The sequence below is a fragment of the Phocoena phocoena genome, chromosome 14 (assembly GCF_963924675.1).
Source record: "Phocoena phocoena chromosome 14, mPhoPho1.1, whole genome shotgun sequence".
NCBI classification, from domain to species: domain Eukaryota; kingdom Metazoa; phylum Chordata; class Mammalia; order Artiodactyla; family Phocoenidae; genus Phocoena; species Phocoena phocoena.
Genome location: NC_089232.1, coordinates 67,199,670 through 67,217,366, shown reverse-complemented (window position 1 = coordinate 67,217,366; position 17,697 = coordinate 67,199,670). Strand labels below are relative to the sequence as shown.

The window sequence follows — 17,697 nt, the reverse complement described above, 5'->3', positions numbered from 1 at the left end:
CTGGTTTGGGGAATGTGGGGGTGTGGGTCTGAAGTCGGCTTCATGGTGGAGATGATGGTTGGGTAGGACCCAGACAAGCAGAAAGAGGTGGAAGGTACGAGTCAGGCTTGTGTGAACGTGAATGAAGAGGCAGGAAACCTAGGCGCTGGGGTGGGGGAGTGGGGCGTTGTAGCTCTGCAGAGGGAAGTAGGGCCAATTCCTGAGCATCTTACAATGTGCCAGGCGTGAGTGCATATGGCATCCCCCCAGTAGCCGTAAACAGTAGCTGTTAGCAACCTCATTTGGCAGATGAGGAAACCGAGGCCCAGAGGGGTTCATTTGGACCGGGCAAACTCTGGTCCAGAGCTCTACATTTCCACTCATGGAGCCCATTCCCCCTCCGACAGGATGCTGCCAGGTTATATGATGCACAAGAGTGGTCTGAGAAGCTACTGGCCCATGCTAATTCACTCAGACCCTCAGCCAAACCCTCGCTCCTGACCCATTGGAAAAGGAGAGGTGATAAGGACAATTAAAAGGCTGAAGAAGAAGGAAGGCTCATTGGTGAAAGGAAAGCAGCAGAATTATTTAGCTCAGAGAAGGCAAGCCTGGGGCCGGGGTGGTGCTGGGCATTCCAGAGACTCTGTGGAGTGTAGAGACAGCAATGTGGGCGTAGACGGGCCACATCTGTCCTGCTGGCCCCTCCAAGGTTCCGGGGCTTTGGCAGGTTACCTAAGAAAGTCATTTCAATCTGAAGGTGTTGTGGGCTTGGAAAACTGCGGCCCAAGAGGGAGTCCTCACCCTGCCCACTCCTGCTATGTCTGAGAGGTAAGCTGTACCCGGCTCATCCTTTCTGCATCATTCGCATGCATTATGAATCATTCTGAACTCTTTCACATGTTTAAATTTAGCCAAAGCATTATATTTTAGAAGTTGCTTGTTCCTGACATGTTTTCCCCTCTCTAAGCCTTCTTTCCTATTTCTCCTGCCCCCAACCAAGTCTGAAATCCAGCCCCATTTGGGTCTTGACCTAGCCCTTGGCAGTGAAGTGGATGGAAAGAGCCCTGAGTTCTGAGTCATACCCTGGGCGCTCTGCTGGCTGTGTGACTTGGGGCAACTTGCTTAACCTCTCAGAGCCTCAGCTTCCCCTACCAAGGAAAAAAATAAGGACCCCCGCCCTCATGAGGGTAAGTAGTGGGTTTGAAAAGATTACAAACTGCTTCCAAGTGCAAGGGGGACTCTGGGCTGGGGTCAGCTCTACAGACCCCAAAGGAGACAGTAGAGATCGGCACCCAGGTGTCAGCAGCTGGAGTTTGCTTTCCTGTGTGATGGCCTCAGCCCCAAGTTTCTACCTAGACTATTACTGGCTTAAAGACACGGGACTGGCAGCTGCCCACCTGGGCTACTGGTAGGAGGCAGTGCCTCCCTCATCAGCCCTGTGAGGCCTGAAATCCCACCACAGAGCTTCACTCCTTTGGAAACTTCTAGCTGCTACTAGAAGGCCCATCTCCTCCTGGGTGGCCTGTGCCACAGTGAAAAAAGCACAGGCTGGATGCAGACAGACCTGGATCCAAATCCAACTCTGTCACTCAGGGCCAGGAACTGGGTTAGACATCTGCCCAGGTGTTGGCCTTGCACTTGGTCAACCTTGAGAGCCAGAGCCTCCTGAACTTTTGTGTCCAAGGCACCTTGCTTACCTCTCCTGGTTCTGGCCCTGTTACTCGCCAGCTGTATGACCTTGGGTAGTTTATGTACCCTCTCTGAGCTCCAGTTTCCTCATCTATAAAAGGGGGATAAGAATATTTACCTTAAAAGGTTGTTATGAGAGTTATATAAGATAATGCCCCTTATAAGGGGCCTAGTTTAGCCCCTGGAGGGTAGCTAGTGAGTAACTACTGTGCTAATGTACCCCTGGGGGAGCCTGTCCGCTCCTCTCCTGGGGTGGCTTCTGAGAAGCAGAAGGGGGAGAGTGAATAAGGCCCCGGATTCTAGAGAGCAGGGCAATAGGGGGAGCAGGGTGTGGCCGAGGAGCCAGGGTCAAGGGTGTTCAGTTTCACCCAGGACCTACTTCCACAGGGAGCCTGTGGGAGCACAAGGCCAGCCCTGGCGCTTCTGAGGACCCCCGAACTGTACGAGTCATGTTACACCTCAGGCTGAGTCTTTGAAGCCTTTTCCCATCCCTCGTAAACAACCTATTTTGATGGTTGACAAATGACAACAAATTAAAATACTTGCCACTCAAGTGGGGAAAACGCCTCGCAGTGATTCCAGTTTACTGGAAGTTAGAGGATACTGTTCTCAACGAGCCGAGGCTGTCATTTTTTTGTTTGTCTTCATCTAAATCCACGTCCCCTAGTCAGAATGGATGTTTATGGGGTTTGCGTTTTGTATTATTGACTGAGCTATTGTTACCTGATGTAATTGAGTTGTGAATCTTCTTAAAATAAAGAATTAGCCGCAAATCAAAGTGGCTGCCTGCTGGATCCTGAAAGGAGAGCACAGCTGGTGGGCGCCGTGATGGTGGTGTCGGCGGCACACTTGGTGGGGCTGCTGGGGGCGGTGGAGGGGGTGAAGGAGTGAAAGCACCCCACCTGGGGAAGCAGGAATTCCTCTTCCACACCTGCTCTGGGCTCTGCCTCTAACACCCAGTGGGACCTTGAGTGAGTCCCTCCCATCCTCTGTGTCTTGGTTTCCCCCTCTGTGAAATCAGAATAGTTAGGTCTGCCCTGCGTATCCATCCTGCCTCCAGGGCTGCTGTGAGAGCACAGGAGACGTTGGGTATGTGCAGGGCTTGGTCAGGGAGAGAGCTCTGTGCAGGTACATAGTCCTATGATCCAGATGGGTCACGCGAGCCATCAGGCGACACCCCCCAGGGGTCAGCGGTGGAGGCATGTGCTCCTTGCTGCCCCAGTTCCATTCCAGTTTTGCACCAATGAGTAAGACTCATGGTCCACTGGTTCCCTACCACCTTCCTGACCCAGGAATATCAGAGCTGGAAGAGATGTCAGTGACCTCTCTCTCCAACCCCTCCATCGACAGATGAAGCCCTTGTAGAGGAGGGGCAGCACACTTTCAAGGTCACACAGTGTGTCAGAAGTTGAACCCAAACTTCATTCTGCCTGCGGCTCATGGATGTTTGCTCAATGCTGCCCCCCTCCCTCCACTTTCCCTGCTCTGTGCTCTTCGTGGCTATGGCTATCTGCACAATTACTCTGGCAATGAATCGTGACTTGTGACTCTCTTCTACAATTGTTTAGAACTTTATCGGCATTGTGGACTGTTATTGAACTCTTCTGCCCTGTGGCCTTTGCAAAGACTGCAAGGCTCCAGAGGCTCAGTCCTCTCTACAAGTTCTGCAGCATCTATTCAGTGCCTGGCAGACAACCGGAGGCCCCTTGCACCGCACCACCCCGGCTCAGAGCCGGGCAGGCAGTAGGTACTCCATGGCTCCTTGTGGATTTGAACGATGGTGTCATCCAGCTGCACGTGCTGGTCTGTGGAGCCAGGTGAGGCAACTAGTGTCAGTGATGGAGGCCGTCAGGAACAGCTGTGGCCCAGGTTGGCTGGTGGGCTTTGCTGGCTCCAGCTGGGATCTGAGACCTCTTGTACGTGATGTCTGAGGAGCACGTGAACCATGTGAGAACTGTCATCAGGAGCTGTGGGCTGTGCTTGATCAAAGTTTTTATAGATGATCTGTGTGCACGTGGGCATGTGCGCCTGCGTGTGCGTGTGTGTATTTGTGTGTGTACGTGGGAAGCTGGGGGAGGAGGGGGACAGGGAAGGATATGGAACCCTGGAGAGGCAGGAGAACAGGCAGGTGGGCTGGGCGGAGGGAGGGAAGGATGAAGAGGGGAAGAAGTCAGGACAGCGAGAGGCTGGCTGGCTGACATCTGCATGCGACTGGCCCTGCGCGGGGTGTCACACACTAAATCCCCCCGAGCCTTGGAGCCTAACTCAGTCAGTGTGTGTCTCCATTTTAGGCGGAGGCTGAGGCTCCTGCCCCAGCACACACCCCACAATCCACGCTCCTGCTCTGATCCACCTTAGCTGCCCTCCTCCATGGGCGCTCAGAACCAAGACTTGGAAATCTCCCAGATCAGGTGTCCCTCCCGCTCCCATCCCACCCACCCAGTCCTCCAGTCATGCCGATTCTACCTCCCAAACATTTCGGCCTCTCCTGCCATGTTTCCCCTGCCCTGGTTTAGCCCCATATGACTCTTGCCTGCATGACCTCACCAGCCTTCCCTCTGTTTTCCCTGCCTCCCCACTTGCTTCTCTCACCACCACCATCACGCTGGCACCAGAAGGAGCTGAACGTGTTCGGCAGGTGAGGCTCCAGCCTCAGGGCCAGGTCCTGCTTCAGCTCCTGCAGGCCCTGGCTGGCCCCAGGGGCTCCTTCCATCGGGAAGGCCCTCCCCTCGTCTTCGTAGACAACTCTATCACCTTCAAGACTTAACTTAGGCTTCTGTCTCCCTGTGGAAGCCATCCATGAACTCAGGCCCTTCCCCTGGCCTCTGACACAGGGCTGTGTGTAAGCCACCATTGCAGTACTTTCTACATCACACTGAAATGCTTTGTTCCTACATCTACCGCTGACTGGGGCTCCTCTTGGGCAGAAACTGGATCTTGCACCTCTTTATGTAGGCATAGTGTCCTAATAGGTGCTTAATATGATCCGCTGAGATGTGCAAAGCAGGAGGGGAGCAGGTATGGACACCTGTCCTGTTCTGACAGAGGAAGTGGCAAATCCAGGGGAAGGGGAAGCCCAGGGCAGGAAAGCAGTGTGTGCGTGTGTGGGGAGGAGATGGAGATTTAGGTTTTGCCCCTAAAGCCCCACCTTAGCCTGGCACATCCCACCTGTCTCCTTCCTGGCCTGTCCTTCCTCTCCCTCTTCGTGGTAGTAGACAAAGGTGTAGAAGATGGGAGAGGAACACCGGGTAAATGACCAGTTAATTAAGAGTGGAGGTGTTTTCATTACTATATATAAAATAGATAACTAATAAGAACTTACTGTATAGCACAGGGAACTCTACTCAGTAGTCCGTAATGACCTATATGGGAAAAGAATCTAACAAAGAGCGGATATATGTATACGTATAACGGATTCACTTTGCTGTACAGCAGAAACTAACACAACATTGTAAATCAACTATACTCCAATAAAAATTAATTTAAAAAAAGATTTTTTTTCTTTTTTTTTTTTTTTTACCTGTATGCATCCCTGAGCAAGCCCCAGGCAATGACGTCTCACTGTGGCACACAGTGGGTGCTTGGTAAGTATAGCTCGCTTTCCCTCACCTCTCTGATCAGTAGGTAGAGACCTTGACTGTAGCAATAATCGTGCCAGGCCTCAAGCTGCAGCCAGGCAGAACTAGCTGAGCGCCACACTCTTCCAGGAATAGATGGACTCCCTAAGGAATGATTCCAACCTTTCTGTCCTCAAGAACCTTTTACATCCATCCTCCTGTGTGTCCTACGTTTGTCTCACTAGACGAACTGCACTTACTAAATAAGAATTAGTTAATATGGAGAAAATATCTTCCAGAAAAAGGGCACCTGACTTCTCAACCTGGATATTCTGACTTGGGGACATTTCGATGTGGTCTGTATAGCAAATCATTAAATGGTCTGCTTCTTTGATGTGATGTTATGTGACCAGTAGACATTATTGTCCAAGTCTCAAGCCTCATCCAGGGTCAAGGATGAGGTGAGGGTCAGGAATATCTGTAAGTCTTTGTTGGGTTAAAAAACAAGGAGTCAAAAGCAACAACAAAAACCCAAAGGCAACGTGTTTTGGTTTTGATTCTTCCATTTTGATATGGTGCTTCTCAGGCCAGTTCAAAAAAGTCCTGATCAGAAGTCCCCTTTACAAATGTGGGCACTTCGAAGTGTCCTGCTTCAACAGAAAAACGGCTCCTGCGTGCGTTTCTGAGTGTTCAGCGGGCAGTGCTGGGGGCTGGGAGCTAGTCTCAATATTCCAAAGAGAGAAACGGAAACAGTTTTCTGATTTGGACCGGGCTTGTAGCAACACGGATGGTTATACCGTGGCAATTTACACAGATCAGAAACCTGGCTAGACTTAGATGTGGCTGTGATTAATAGAAAATAGGAAAATGAATTATTACTTAATACGTGTAGTTTGGCAGGCAAAACCTTTCAAAAGGCAGGACCTATCTGAAGAAGTCAGAAAAAAGTCCTTGGAAGCAGAGAAGTCAGGAACTACGGCTGTTCCTGGAAATGCTGTCTGGCCATTGCCTGACACCACTCCAGGGGATTTCGCTGCCGTCACCTGGGCTGGGGAGCACCTGCCACGTGCAGGGCATGTGCGAGGCACTTGTACGTGATCTTTGCAACCAACTGGGCAGGTGTTAGCAACCCCCAACCTTCGCCTTTTACAGGTGGGGAAACAGAGTCTCAAGAGATTAAATAACCCGCCCGAGTTTGGAAGTGGGTCTGATTCACACTATCTCAGGAGGAACGCAGCTCAAGAGGACCTCCATAAGTCGCAGAGGACTTCGAGCCAGTCTAGCCTGGGAGTCGCCCTGGGCAGGGATGGGACAATGGGTTTTGCTGGGGTAGGTGTTGAGGTCTCTGTCTGCCTTACAGCTCCTCTGCTTTCTTCTTCACGTTGCTTTTTGTATGTGGGGATCTGCACCAAGGGCTGGGCTGGCCACTATCCCTTCAGGCGGTGGGGCCTCCCCTCCCAGGCTCTCATTTCTGGAGGCTTCCTGGAGGTGGGTGCTGCATGATTCCTATGCCCCCTTCCATTTTCTGTTTCCTCAGTGGGAGTTTTAATGGAAAGAACCAACAGACTTTGAGACTGAGGGTCCTGGGTTCAAATTCCAGCTTTGTCACTGACTGAGTGGCCTTAGATCTATTGCTAAGCTTTCTGACTCGTTTCTTCATACGGAAACAAGGGAATATGGATAAAAACAATAGTAATAACATCTACCTCATTGTGAAAAGGAGGAGGAATACCTAGTGGGTCCTCAACAGACATGCATCCCCTTCTCTCTAGGACAGTGGATGACCCCTGGAAATTCAGCCAGGTCGGAAGGGGAGGCCCAGCCTGCTCAGTATGGCGTGGCCAAGGGTAGCCGGAGGTCTTTGGCCATTTACTAGGGATGCGTGGGACCTGGAGCAGCTAATCTGATTGCAGTCAAGCCTTGTTATTGCATTCCTGCCCAGAATGTCATTTAAAAAGCACTCAGGGCTTTCCCCGGAACGCATTTACACTGAAGTCCCAGGGGTGGGAATGTGCGGAAAACAGGGCAACCTGAGCAGCCCCTTTCCTTCCCAGGGGGCTGAGGATGTGCCGGGGGTTGGGGGCCGCGGGAGGGGAAGCAGCTCACTTCCCGCTGTGTTCAGCCTCTAGGGGGCATCTGCACAAACGACAGCAAAATTACGATGCTTCCTGTCTACACAGCCCAGCCGTGTGCGGTGGGAGGAACCTCCGCAGAGCCGCGCCTCCGAAGTCTGGGCTTGGAAGCCACTTCTTGACCACGCGGCCGTGGGAAGCTCCTGACGCTTTGAGCCTCCGTTTTCTCAACTGTAGAATGAGGACTGCCGCACTGGCCTTGCCCACAGCATCGAGCTGAGCGAGGATGACAGCACGTGCTGCATTGGGGTCATCTGGGAACTTGCTAGAAATTCAGATTCTTGGCGAATGACTGAATGTGGATGGATACCATGGGTACAGTGAATACCACTGGCGTCTCCCTCCTCAACCTGCATCCGATAAATGTCAGTGTTTTGTCATATTTGCTTCATTAATGTAAAAATGTTTAGCATGAAAAAAAAATTCACATTCTTGGACCCCACTCCAGACCTATAAAATCATATACTCTGCAAGTGGAACCAGCAACCTCTGTTTTAACTGGCCTTCCTGTCATTCCGATGCCCGCTCAAGGTTAGGAGCCACTGGTCTAGGCCTTGCCATTAGCTTCGCTTAGCTGAGTGCCCGTTGGAGTCGGGCCTCCCTCCAGCCTGGCCTGGCTCTGGTGGAACACTGTGGGGTTGGGCCTGGGATAAGAGTTCCAGAATAGTTGCTTCACTTGCAAACAATGAAGGCCCAGGAAAGGAGGCTCAAGCATAAGAAATCATCTTGCAAGTGTATCATACTTTTGTCTCCCAAACATTCTGACATTCATCGCTTCATTTAAACAGCATGAAGTTCAAAGAACAGCTCACTATAATTATAGTTATTAATAAAGCTAAAGAATGTTCTGAAGCTGGTGCATGCAGGCATATCATCTCCACAAATGAGTCTGGGCTCCTTGAGGACAGAGGACACAGCTTCTTTTCTTGCCATACTCCATTATCCCAAATCTCCCCATCTCCAGCCCTTACACTCCAATGTGGGCCAGAGTCTGTGGCCTCGGAGCCTTGGCCTGCCCGGGCACCCCAGGAGAGCAGGCATGCACCCAACGGCAGGACCCCAGTCCTCTTCAGGAGGGTGGATCTGCCCCTTGCCCTCCCCCTCCCCCATACCCACCTGTAGGTGTCGGTGGCTGGCACCTTCCAGGTCTGGATGCCCTTCAGGGGGCCCTCGCTCCCCACCACCACGCTCAGGTTGGAGTTCCGGTAGGCATTGTTGCACTGGGCCTGCGTCGGGCCGTGGGGCCCACTGGCCCCGCATGTGGTGAACAGCCAGTGAACTGCATGCAAGAGGAAAGGCGATCACTCACTTGGCCTGGCCCTCCCTCCTCCGTGGGCCTCCCTCTGCTGCCTCTGAGCTGTCTGCTCCATGAGGCCAAACCCACGTTCCAAGATGGCACCCACGTCGGGGCAAGGAACAGTAATCAGTCATTTGAACTGGAAACTTCTGTTGAAGATCTACTGTGTGCCAGGCCCTGGACCAGACAGATACTGAGGGAGAGACACAAATGGAGCAGACTTGGAGCCTGGCCTGAAGAAGCTTACAGCCTACTAAAGGGAGACCCAAAGGGATGCAACAAGACAGGACAGTAACAGAAAAAGAGCCTCAAGAGGGTCTGGCTAACACTGCACTGTGAAGGTTCTGAGGAGGGAGAGACGACCCCTCTCAGGTGAGACGGGTGGGCAGTGGCCAGGTCCTCTCCTGGTTTCTCATTGAGTCCAGCACGGTGCTGGGCAAAGAACGGGTGCTCAATCTGTGCTATCGTGACTGGATCTAACCCGCTTCCGAAAGCTTGATATCTGCATATAGGATCTTCTTAGCTTGGAGAAGATCAGAAGAGTAAAGTGGACACAGAGTCAGCTCCATGCCCTCCTCCCCCACATGGGTTGTGTTTGGAAATGCATTAGAAGCAGCTCTCAGGCTATGTAACAGAGAGTGTAAAAAATGGGAAACAGGTCACATCTGCCTTTGGTGCACGTCCTTTTCCAAGCCCCTCACCGCTTCCTGGTGCTCTGTCCTCACCCGGAGCACCCAATGCTCTTAGGTGGCCTTCTGGGGGTGCCTCAGGAACACCCAGCACATCCCCACCCCTCCACTGCCACTGGGCCATTCCTTCCAAACTTTCTATCTTTGAGCCTGGCTGGACCTTGGGGAATTGTCAGATTTCATCCTGGCAGGAATTTTAACATGTTTACAACCTATAAAAACTTCCAAAAAAATGTGCTCTTGATAAATCACTTTTACTTAAAATACAAAAATCTCATTATAAGATTGAAGAAATTATTTCCCTTTAAAGTGATTAAGTCGAACTCTACCTACATAAAATTATGAAAAAATTAATTTGGGTGTATATAGTTTTGTTTGCTGAAGCATAAAATTCTTTTGATGACTTTCAGCTAACTTGATGCAAAAATGAAAGGTTAATTTGGGTTGCTAATTATTAGCAATCAGATTGAGATTACACTGGGCAGTCTTGATAATCTGAAAACCAGGCTGGCTGTGGTGGGCTTTTGTGACACTGCCCCAGAGCTGAGGTCGGGAGACCGAAGCTCTAGTTGGGGTTCTCATGCATACAGCTACTCAATACTGAGCACTCAATACCTTTCTTGGCTTCATTTTTTCGAATGAAGATGTTGGTTTCTATTTGGTTTCTGAAGGTTGTTTCAAGGGCAAGAAGGTGACGAATCCATTCATCTCTGGTGTGAATGGCTGATGGTTAATTTTCTCATCTATTTGTATTATAAGGGGTAACCTGTTAATTCAAAGGACTAACTCTTTACTGGAGGCATTTCAGCAGAGCTGTCTTGGCCAGATGTCCTTTCACCCTCTCCAGTGTTCAAATCACATGTGTGAGCTGTGCCAGAGGGGAGAGGCGGAAAGGATTCAGGCTTCGAAATCAGCACGAACATCTGAGTTTGGGAGCAGCTTCATCATTGTTGATTATGGGACCTTGATCGTGTTCCATTGTCTGCAAAAGGGGCTGGGTTGCCATGAGGATTAAAGAAAGCGAGGGGTATGAAAGGTCACTGTAAAGTCCAAAACTCTAAAAATGTGAGCTGTGCCGCTGACACCTGCCTGCACCCAAGGCTGGTGCTGTTCCTGACAATGGGAAATGCGGACAGGGTTTCTGTGTATATGGATCCCTCCGCCAACAGCACCTAGGAATTTAAACTCGGTGAGTTGGGGATGACGACAGGAGCAGGGAAAAAAGAACAGCTCAGAAAAGAAGTTAAAAAGTACACTCCTCCCCGTGCTCTCTAGCTCCTTGAAGCCTGTTCTGCAGGTTCAGTCTGTGCCTATAGCGAGCAGCCTGGGTTTGGGGGCAGCCTTATCAATCTGGGGCAGAAGCATGATGGTTCACTGAGTTAGTTCAGTCCTGGAAATTAAAGAATTTAGCCATAAATATAAATATGTATTTTTTTTCCCCTGAAGAGTGTGCTGAGGAAGACAGTTCTACCGGAGCATGTCCTTCAGCAGGACCCTCTTCTAACTTCAGCCTCGCCTAACATTGCTCTGAAGGCTCTGAGATGTTCCCAGAGAGGGTGGGCTTCTACTTCTTGGCCAAGCTGGGCATCTGACGGGGTAGGAAGAGGGGAATGGGCTTTGGATCCAGATGGGCCAAATTTTCTCATTGGATTTTACCTCTGATGAGGTATGAGAACTGGGGTAGACTCTACATCCTCTCTGAGCCTCAATTTCTTAATCTGAACAAGTGGAGGTAATAACACCTAGTACTTAGGCATGCTGTGGAGTATTAAATGATGACCTAAGCAAAGCGCTTAGGACAACATTCTGCATTAGAGACGCGTAGTGAATATAGTTTAAAAAGTGTGTAACTTCCTGCTCAGTTTTTGACTGTAAGGAAGCAGAGACACCCAATCTCAAGATTTATGTTCCCCAGTCCATAAAGAAGGGACTCTAGGGGCTGTTTCTCAATAAAGGGACCAATATTTTCCCAACCCAATGGACATATATTAGTCTCAGGTGGTTTCTATGCACAAAATTCTGTTTTCATTTTCAGCAACTGCTGATGGAGAGGTCCAGAGCGGGAATTCTTTCTAAAGTAGATTCCATGGGAATAGAGGATTTGCCATCCCAGGTCAAACCCATGATTCACCCAGCTGGAATTCTGTTGCCCCCACAGTCTTCGAGGCATGGTGGTCCTCCCTGCTCCCTTGGATGGCTCTGTCTCTCATAAATCTGCCCAAAGTTGTTTGGAATTAATTTCTGTGTCCCACCAGCAGCACTTCTTGGGGGTATGGATTCTCTGAGTTTATTGCCCATTGTGAAGGGCTGTCCTGCTTCTGATGTGTGGGGGCTTGTCTTACTAAAGCTTCATCCTGTCGGTTCTCTTTGCTCATTCTGTTTGGAATCTCATAGACATCACAGAATGCCACAGCAAGATGGGACCTTGGAGATATCTGAATTCAGTGGTTCCCAAACCACCTAAGGACCTTTAAAAATACAGATTCCAGGGCCCTGAAGATTCAGATTAGTAGATACTAGGTTGGGGCCACGGTGGAGGGAGGACAATATTTGCATTATGTGACAACTTTTCCAGGAGAGCCAGCCTGCTGTAAACAGAGTGGATAATCAGTCAAGCTAGGAGTTAAACACAGATCTTCTGAGTTTAAGTTCAAGACTTGAAAAGGTGCTACAGTCACCATGAAATCCTCATGGAACCTTTCTGCAAGTCTGTTTTTTTTTTTTTTTCCCCCTTTTTAAATCTATGAGCCCAGAGCTCAGTTAAACCCGACCAAGTTTTCTCAGGACCAGAGAGTAGGCAGGCCACCATGAAGGGAGAGGAGTCTGGTCAGGGTATGTGGTAGGTAGACCCTCAGCCTCAGAAAGTCCCACAGTAGCTTAGCCTAGCAGAGGGTGTACTTTAGGGGGTCATGGGCACAAACCAGGGAAAACAGGTGCTCAGTGTCAGGACTCTGGCCCCCCGAGAGGCCACGGGGAGCCAGGGGGTGTCAAAACGGAATCTGGTAACTGGAATGTTTACAGGATCAGCAAGCAGACATATGAGAGGGACTGGGTAATAAGCAACAAGGGAAAATCTTGGTTTTTAAAGAGAAGATCAAGGTCACAGTGAGACCAGCAGTGAGGTGAGCTTGATGCCAAGTTGCCAATCTGAGAGTTCAAGGGTCCTCACATTTCCCCAGCTGAGAGTCTACACTGATCCCTGAGGCTCTGTGGAGCTGTAGGAGGATTAAATGGCCCCCAAGGAGGAGCCTGGATTGGGAGCAGGTGAGGGAGGAAACCCAGCTCTTTCCTCTTCTCTTACTTAAAAAACAAACAAAAAAACAACTATTGTATTAAAACTCATTTATGAGAGAGAAAAGACAAGAACTGCTTTATCTTGTTCTTAATTATACCACCCACTGGAAACCTAGTTTAATACTCACAGCTATATTGTATAAAGAACCCACAAACATCAAAATACTGATTGGTTACAGACAGCTGAGGAAAGAAAAATCCATTAAGCACTGGGTTTCATTTTAAGTATATTGCAGCCCCCTCCAAGAAGAAACAAATCAATTAGTAATACACAGCACAATGTTAAAAAAATAGGCTAGGTAGTGACCGTGCTGGTTTACTTACTGTTGCTAAGCCATCTTATCTGCTCAACTGAATGCAAAGAAATAAAACGTGATACAAAGGAAAATAAGTTCTCAACTACCATTATTAATCACAATAAGGGTCTGCCTCTCATCAAAGGCCTCCCTGGTTGTGCCACAGAAGAGTGCTCAGTGGCTCTCGTGGATCTTACATACCATTCTTATTCTGATCCATGGAGCTCAATTTTATCCATATCTGTTGACTGAGCTGAACTTCGTGGGAGCTGTGGCATATTGAACCATTTTGATGGCCACTGTAGATCTTGTTAAGCAAAATAATGACCAAAAATCCAAGTAAATATAATCATTCGCCATCCATAAATGTATATGACACTATTCTTTATTATAAATTGGAGAAAGTAGCCCTTCTTGTGAGTACATGGTGAAAATTAATAAGTTGTTCTCCTTATTAGGGCAAAATGAAAGCAATATACATATCGTTGCCATTGTGAGGTTAAAATATTTCAACTCTTTAAACAATGGAGTAGCATCCCCTTCTAGATACAAGATCAAGGTCTGATTATTGCTGTCTTTTTTTGATGTTAACAGTTGTTGAAGCTTAATGCCTAGGTTCGTTTATTTATTGGGAGTTGCAAAATAATGATATTCAAATTATATACTTTTCCCCTTATTTATTAGTTGACATATATTTATAAAGAGATGCTTCCTCTCACCTACTATGTTGTTACCCAGTGGTATAGTTCATATAGGAAAGGCAGGATAAATGCTCAATTCCTTCTCCTTATTTGCAGTGTTCAAGGTAATGAATTGGTCCTGTGTCATCCTCTGAAGTTGACTAATTAGTTGTTTGCATATCATTATGAATACATGAATTTAAACATATTTTGAGTTTTAATTAATCATAATTATTATTCCTTAGAAGCTCAAATTGTCACATTTTTGGTCAGTGGTAGCTTCCTGAGTTCTTTTGCTTCCTTGCTATCCGGTATGATGAAATGTTCCTTCCGCAGACCTGGACTCAGCCATTTTTTCAAAAGCTTTGGTTTCTTGTAGTGAAAAAAGGTTTTTTAAGTATAAAATCTGGGTGCTATAGACACTTATTGCTACTGGGTTGGTGATAGTTTCTAGGCTTCTTTAGTGGACAGAGCTAGGAAATATACATGTTGTATGCATATGTATATCAGTATAAATACGCACACACACACACACACACACACACACACACATTTATATGACAAAACACCCATGAGTTCACACTGACAGTTCCAAATCAAATTCAGGACGACAGGGTTTTTAATTTATCCTCTTCTATATTACATCTGTATTTCTTTTTCCACACTGAGAGTCTTGGTCTTCAAGAACAAAGGTGATAATGGAATTAGAATATTCTATAATTACTCATTCACTTTATCCTCCATTATACACACAATAGTATCAGAGTAACAATACCACAATCAATAGAAAAACTGAGATCTGTAAAAACATTTTTTTGGGTATATGTGCTCTCTATTCTCCTAAAATTTCTTGAAGTTGAACATTATCTACATTGTTTGAGCACATTGCCATTACATATACTACTCTTTCCTCTTTAACCTTTAGTTAGTCTGTAAGTAGTGTATGCTTAATGCCCATATCAATCACGTGGATATATCTCTAGTCACTTTGGTTGTTTGAAGTTTGTTTTCAAGTAGATTCCTTAGGAGGGGCTCATAGGAGCAATATTCCTTGAGTTCCTGAATGTTGATAATATTTTTTCCTTTTGAGTATATTAAAGGTATTACTCCATTTTCTTCTGGTATAAAGTATTGCTGTCAAAAACTCTGATGATAACCCAGATTTCATTCTCTAATAAATCATTAGCTGTTTTTGCTTAGGCGCCCACAGTATTTTTTTTTTCCTTAAGGTACAGCAATTCTACTATAATATACTGATACTTTGGTATTGCTCAATATGAGTCAGTATTCTCAGACATACAGATACGCTCTTTTAATAAGTAGTTTCAATAAGAACATTTTTCTTGAATTATAGCTTTAAACATTTGCTTTGTCTCCCTTCTTTGGTTTTCTTTTTTCAGGCACTCTTGTTATCTGTGTGTTCGATCTTCTTTGCCTCTCTTTGATGTGTATCATCTTTTTGATTTTAAAAACGTTTCTCTTTTCACCTTCTATTTCTCATAAGGCATTAACTGTTGTTTATTTGCTTTTGCATACCTTCTAATTTAGTCTTCATTTCTGAAATTATTTTTTCCTTTTATTTCAAATTCTTTAGAGAGTTCTACCATCTAGCTTCTGATTTTTATAATAATGATTTATGTTATTTTCATTGCTTTCTTGTCTGTTAACTCATTTTGAAATAGCTTACAATTGTCATCTCCTCTGCGGGCCTGTCTTTCTGGTATGCTTTCATTTTTCTGTAGGGAGGTTATTCTGTCCTCTCTGCTCTTTTAAAATTCTTATTGTAATTTGGATGGGGTTCGATCTTGATACTTATGCATTTTAACATAAAATTAATTTGCTACAACTTTTAGGATTCAGGAGCTTTTCTAACTTTACACAGCTCCCTTTACTCTTTTTTAATTTTCATATAGTGTTAAAAACTATGGCAGTTTGCTTTCCGACGTTTCTGGCTCTATTTCTTTCCCCCACTTGAATCTGGATATCTTCTCTTTTTGTGGTCTCTATTATCCCTATCCTAGTCAATATTGATACCAGTCCTAGAAAGTTCTTCTCAGTGTGGGTCATTTCCCGGAAAGGATGCTCAGTGGCCAGACTCTTCTAGCTCCTTCAGATCTTACCAAAGGCCCCTTGCTCTCACACACCACTGGGCTGGGGAAGAACTCTCCTAGTTTCAGTAGCTATTTTCAGATTGTCTGTCATTTCTAGCAAATACCTGTCAGCTATTTGGGGGTTCTCCTGTTCTCAGGTTTGTAAGATAGCCTTTCTTCTCTTTCCCTTGTTCAGATGTTGATACTATGCAGGTCTTATGGTTGTTGGTGCTCTGTCTTCACTCACTTGTATTTTGGGGTTGGAGGGGAATATATTTGCAAAAAATTTTTTGTTGTAAATATACATGGGTTTTCAGTTTTGATACACGTTTCCTTGATTTTTGCATAGGGATTCAGAGAGATAAAAAAAACAAAAAAACTACGCTGTTACTGGCGTCACTGCCATCTTTCCAGAATCCTTAACACTTTTTAAAATTTAGGAATCACTTGACATCATCTGCTATGATTAGCTCCTTTATACCACCTCTGTGGTCAGGCTCCTCACCTGTATTTCTACGCCTGAGACTGCAGGGTTTTTCAGACTTCACCTCAGGGATATCCCCACTGACCATGGCCTAGAACTTGCTGTTACACCATATTCTGCCCTTTTTTTGGATACAGCCCACTAAGTACAATTTAACTTCCTCTTGATAGTGCCACTTGGACTTAAGTTGTTTAGGGCTATTTGACCCTTTACTAAATGGCTGCAGATATAAATATTTTATATTAACTCACTGTCCTCTCTCTCTACTGTCGGATATGCTTTCTCAGTGGTTCAGCATGCTCTCTGATTAACCTTATTTGGTACCTAATGTTGGGTGAGGGCATGAGAAGGGCCCTATACCTCTCTGTGCATCAGACTGAGGGGCAGCTAGCTACAAAAAACCTTTATTTCTGAGTTTTGGAATGTATTTATATTTTGGTACTTATATTTGGTGGATGGTGGAAGGTACTAGAAGTATCTTCTATCCTCAGATAAAAGGATGCTGCTGTGATTCTGAACCAACAAGACTGGGAATCTTTAGTCCCTCAATTTCAATGTACTTAATTACAGTACATGGATGGTGCACCTCCATCCTCCAGTTAGTTTAGTTTCTTAAAACCATGTTAGGTCAGTAGATAGGGAAGGGGGGAGAACTGTTACGTTTATCTCATAAGATAGGCAACCATGTAGAAAAGTTAAAGAAATGGCCTGTGGTTACAGAGACTAAGTGAGAAGGGGAACATCACATTTACTCTTTCTACAACAGTTTTCAGTTGATGAATTTTCCTTGTTGTTCTACTTTGTTTCTCAGACTGAATTTGTTTGCATCTACACACACACACACACACACACACACACACACCTCGTTTACTCGTGCGTAGCTTTCTGGTCATTTCTCTCTTGTTCTATTTTGATGATGAGAAGTTAGGAGGGGGTAACAATAATAATTATAATACCAGCTCTGTCTTTTGTACCAGACGTGCTCACACATATAATCTCTTCTTCACTTTTACATCTTTGTCTCCCTAGACCCTCACGCAGTTCCTCTAGATGGGCAGGATGCCTGTAAAAGCTGAGGTCTCCTGGGGAACAAAGACCAGAGGCCCACATCCCTCTCTGCTGGGAGGCAGACATCCCTTCGCGAAGAGGAACCTCTGAGCAAGCCGGCTCCCCATCAATAGGGCAGCAAATCTGGGCTGTTGAGATAAAAGCTGCTTTCAGGACTGAATTACCCTAAACAGCTCCGACGCCTGGCAATCTGAGGCAGTTTTTAATGGCTCCTGTGATGGCGTCTGTGTTGTGTTCTCAGCCACCCCCTGCTCCCTGAGGGAGAGTGAGTAACACGTGAGAGCACAAAGGTCACAGGAAAGACACTATCCTGAAAGCAGAGCTGTAAAAATTAAGTTAAGGGAGGCCTCAGGGCTAATTTGGTTATTCCCAAGTTGGCTTCAGGCCAGAGTTGTGTTAATAAAGTATTTGACATTGAGACGGGTGCTGCAGACTCACCCAT

The 17,697-nt window shown here is 46.7% G+C and overlaps 1 protein-coding gene across 1 annotated transcript in view; it reads right to left on the bottom strand.

The window, feature by feature from the left end:
- Positions 1-17,697, bottom strand: part of ALK (ALK receptor tyrosine kinase) — a 746,244-nt gene that overhangs the window by 50,373 nt on the left and 678,174 nt on the right. Inside the window, exon 13 of the mRNA XM_065890834.1 lies at positions 8,474-8,636. Coding sequence (XP_065746906.1) covers positions 8,474-8,636 — 163 coding nt within the window. The remainder of the gene's footprint in view (positions 1-8,473; positions 8,637-17,697) is intronic.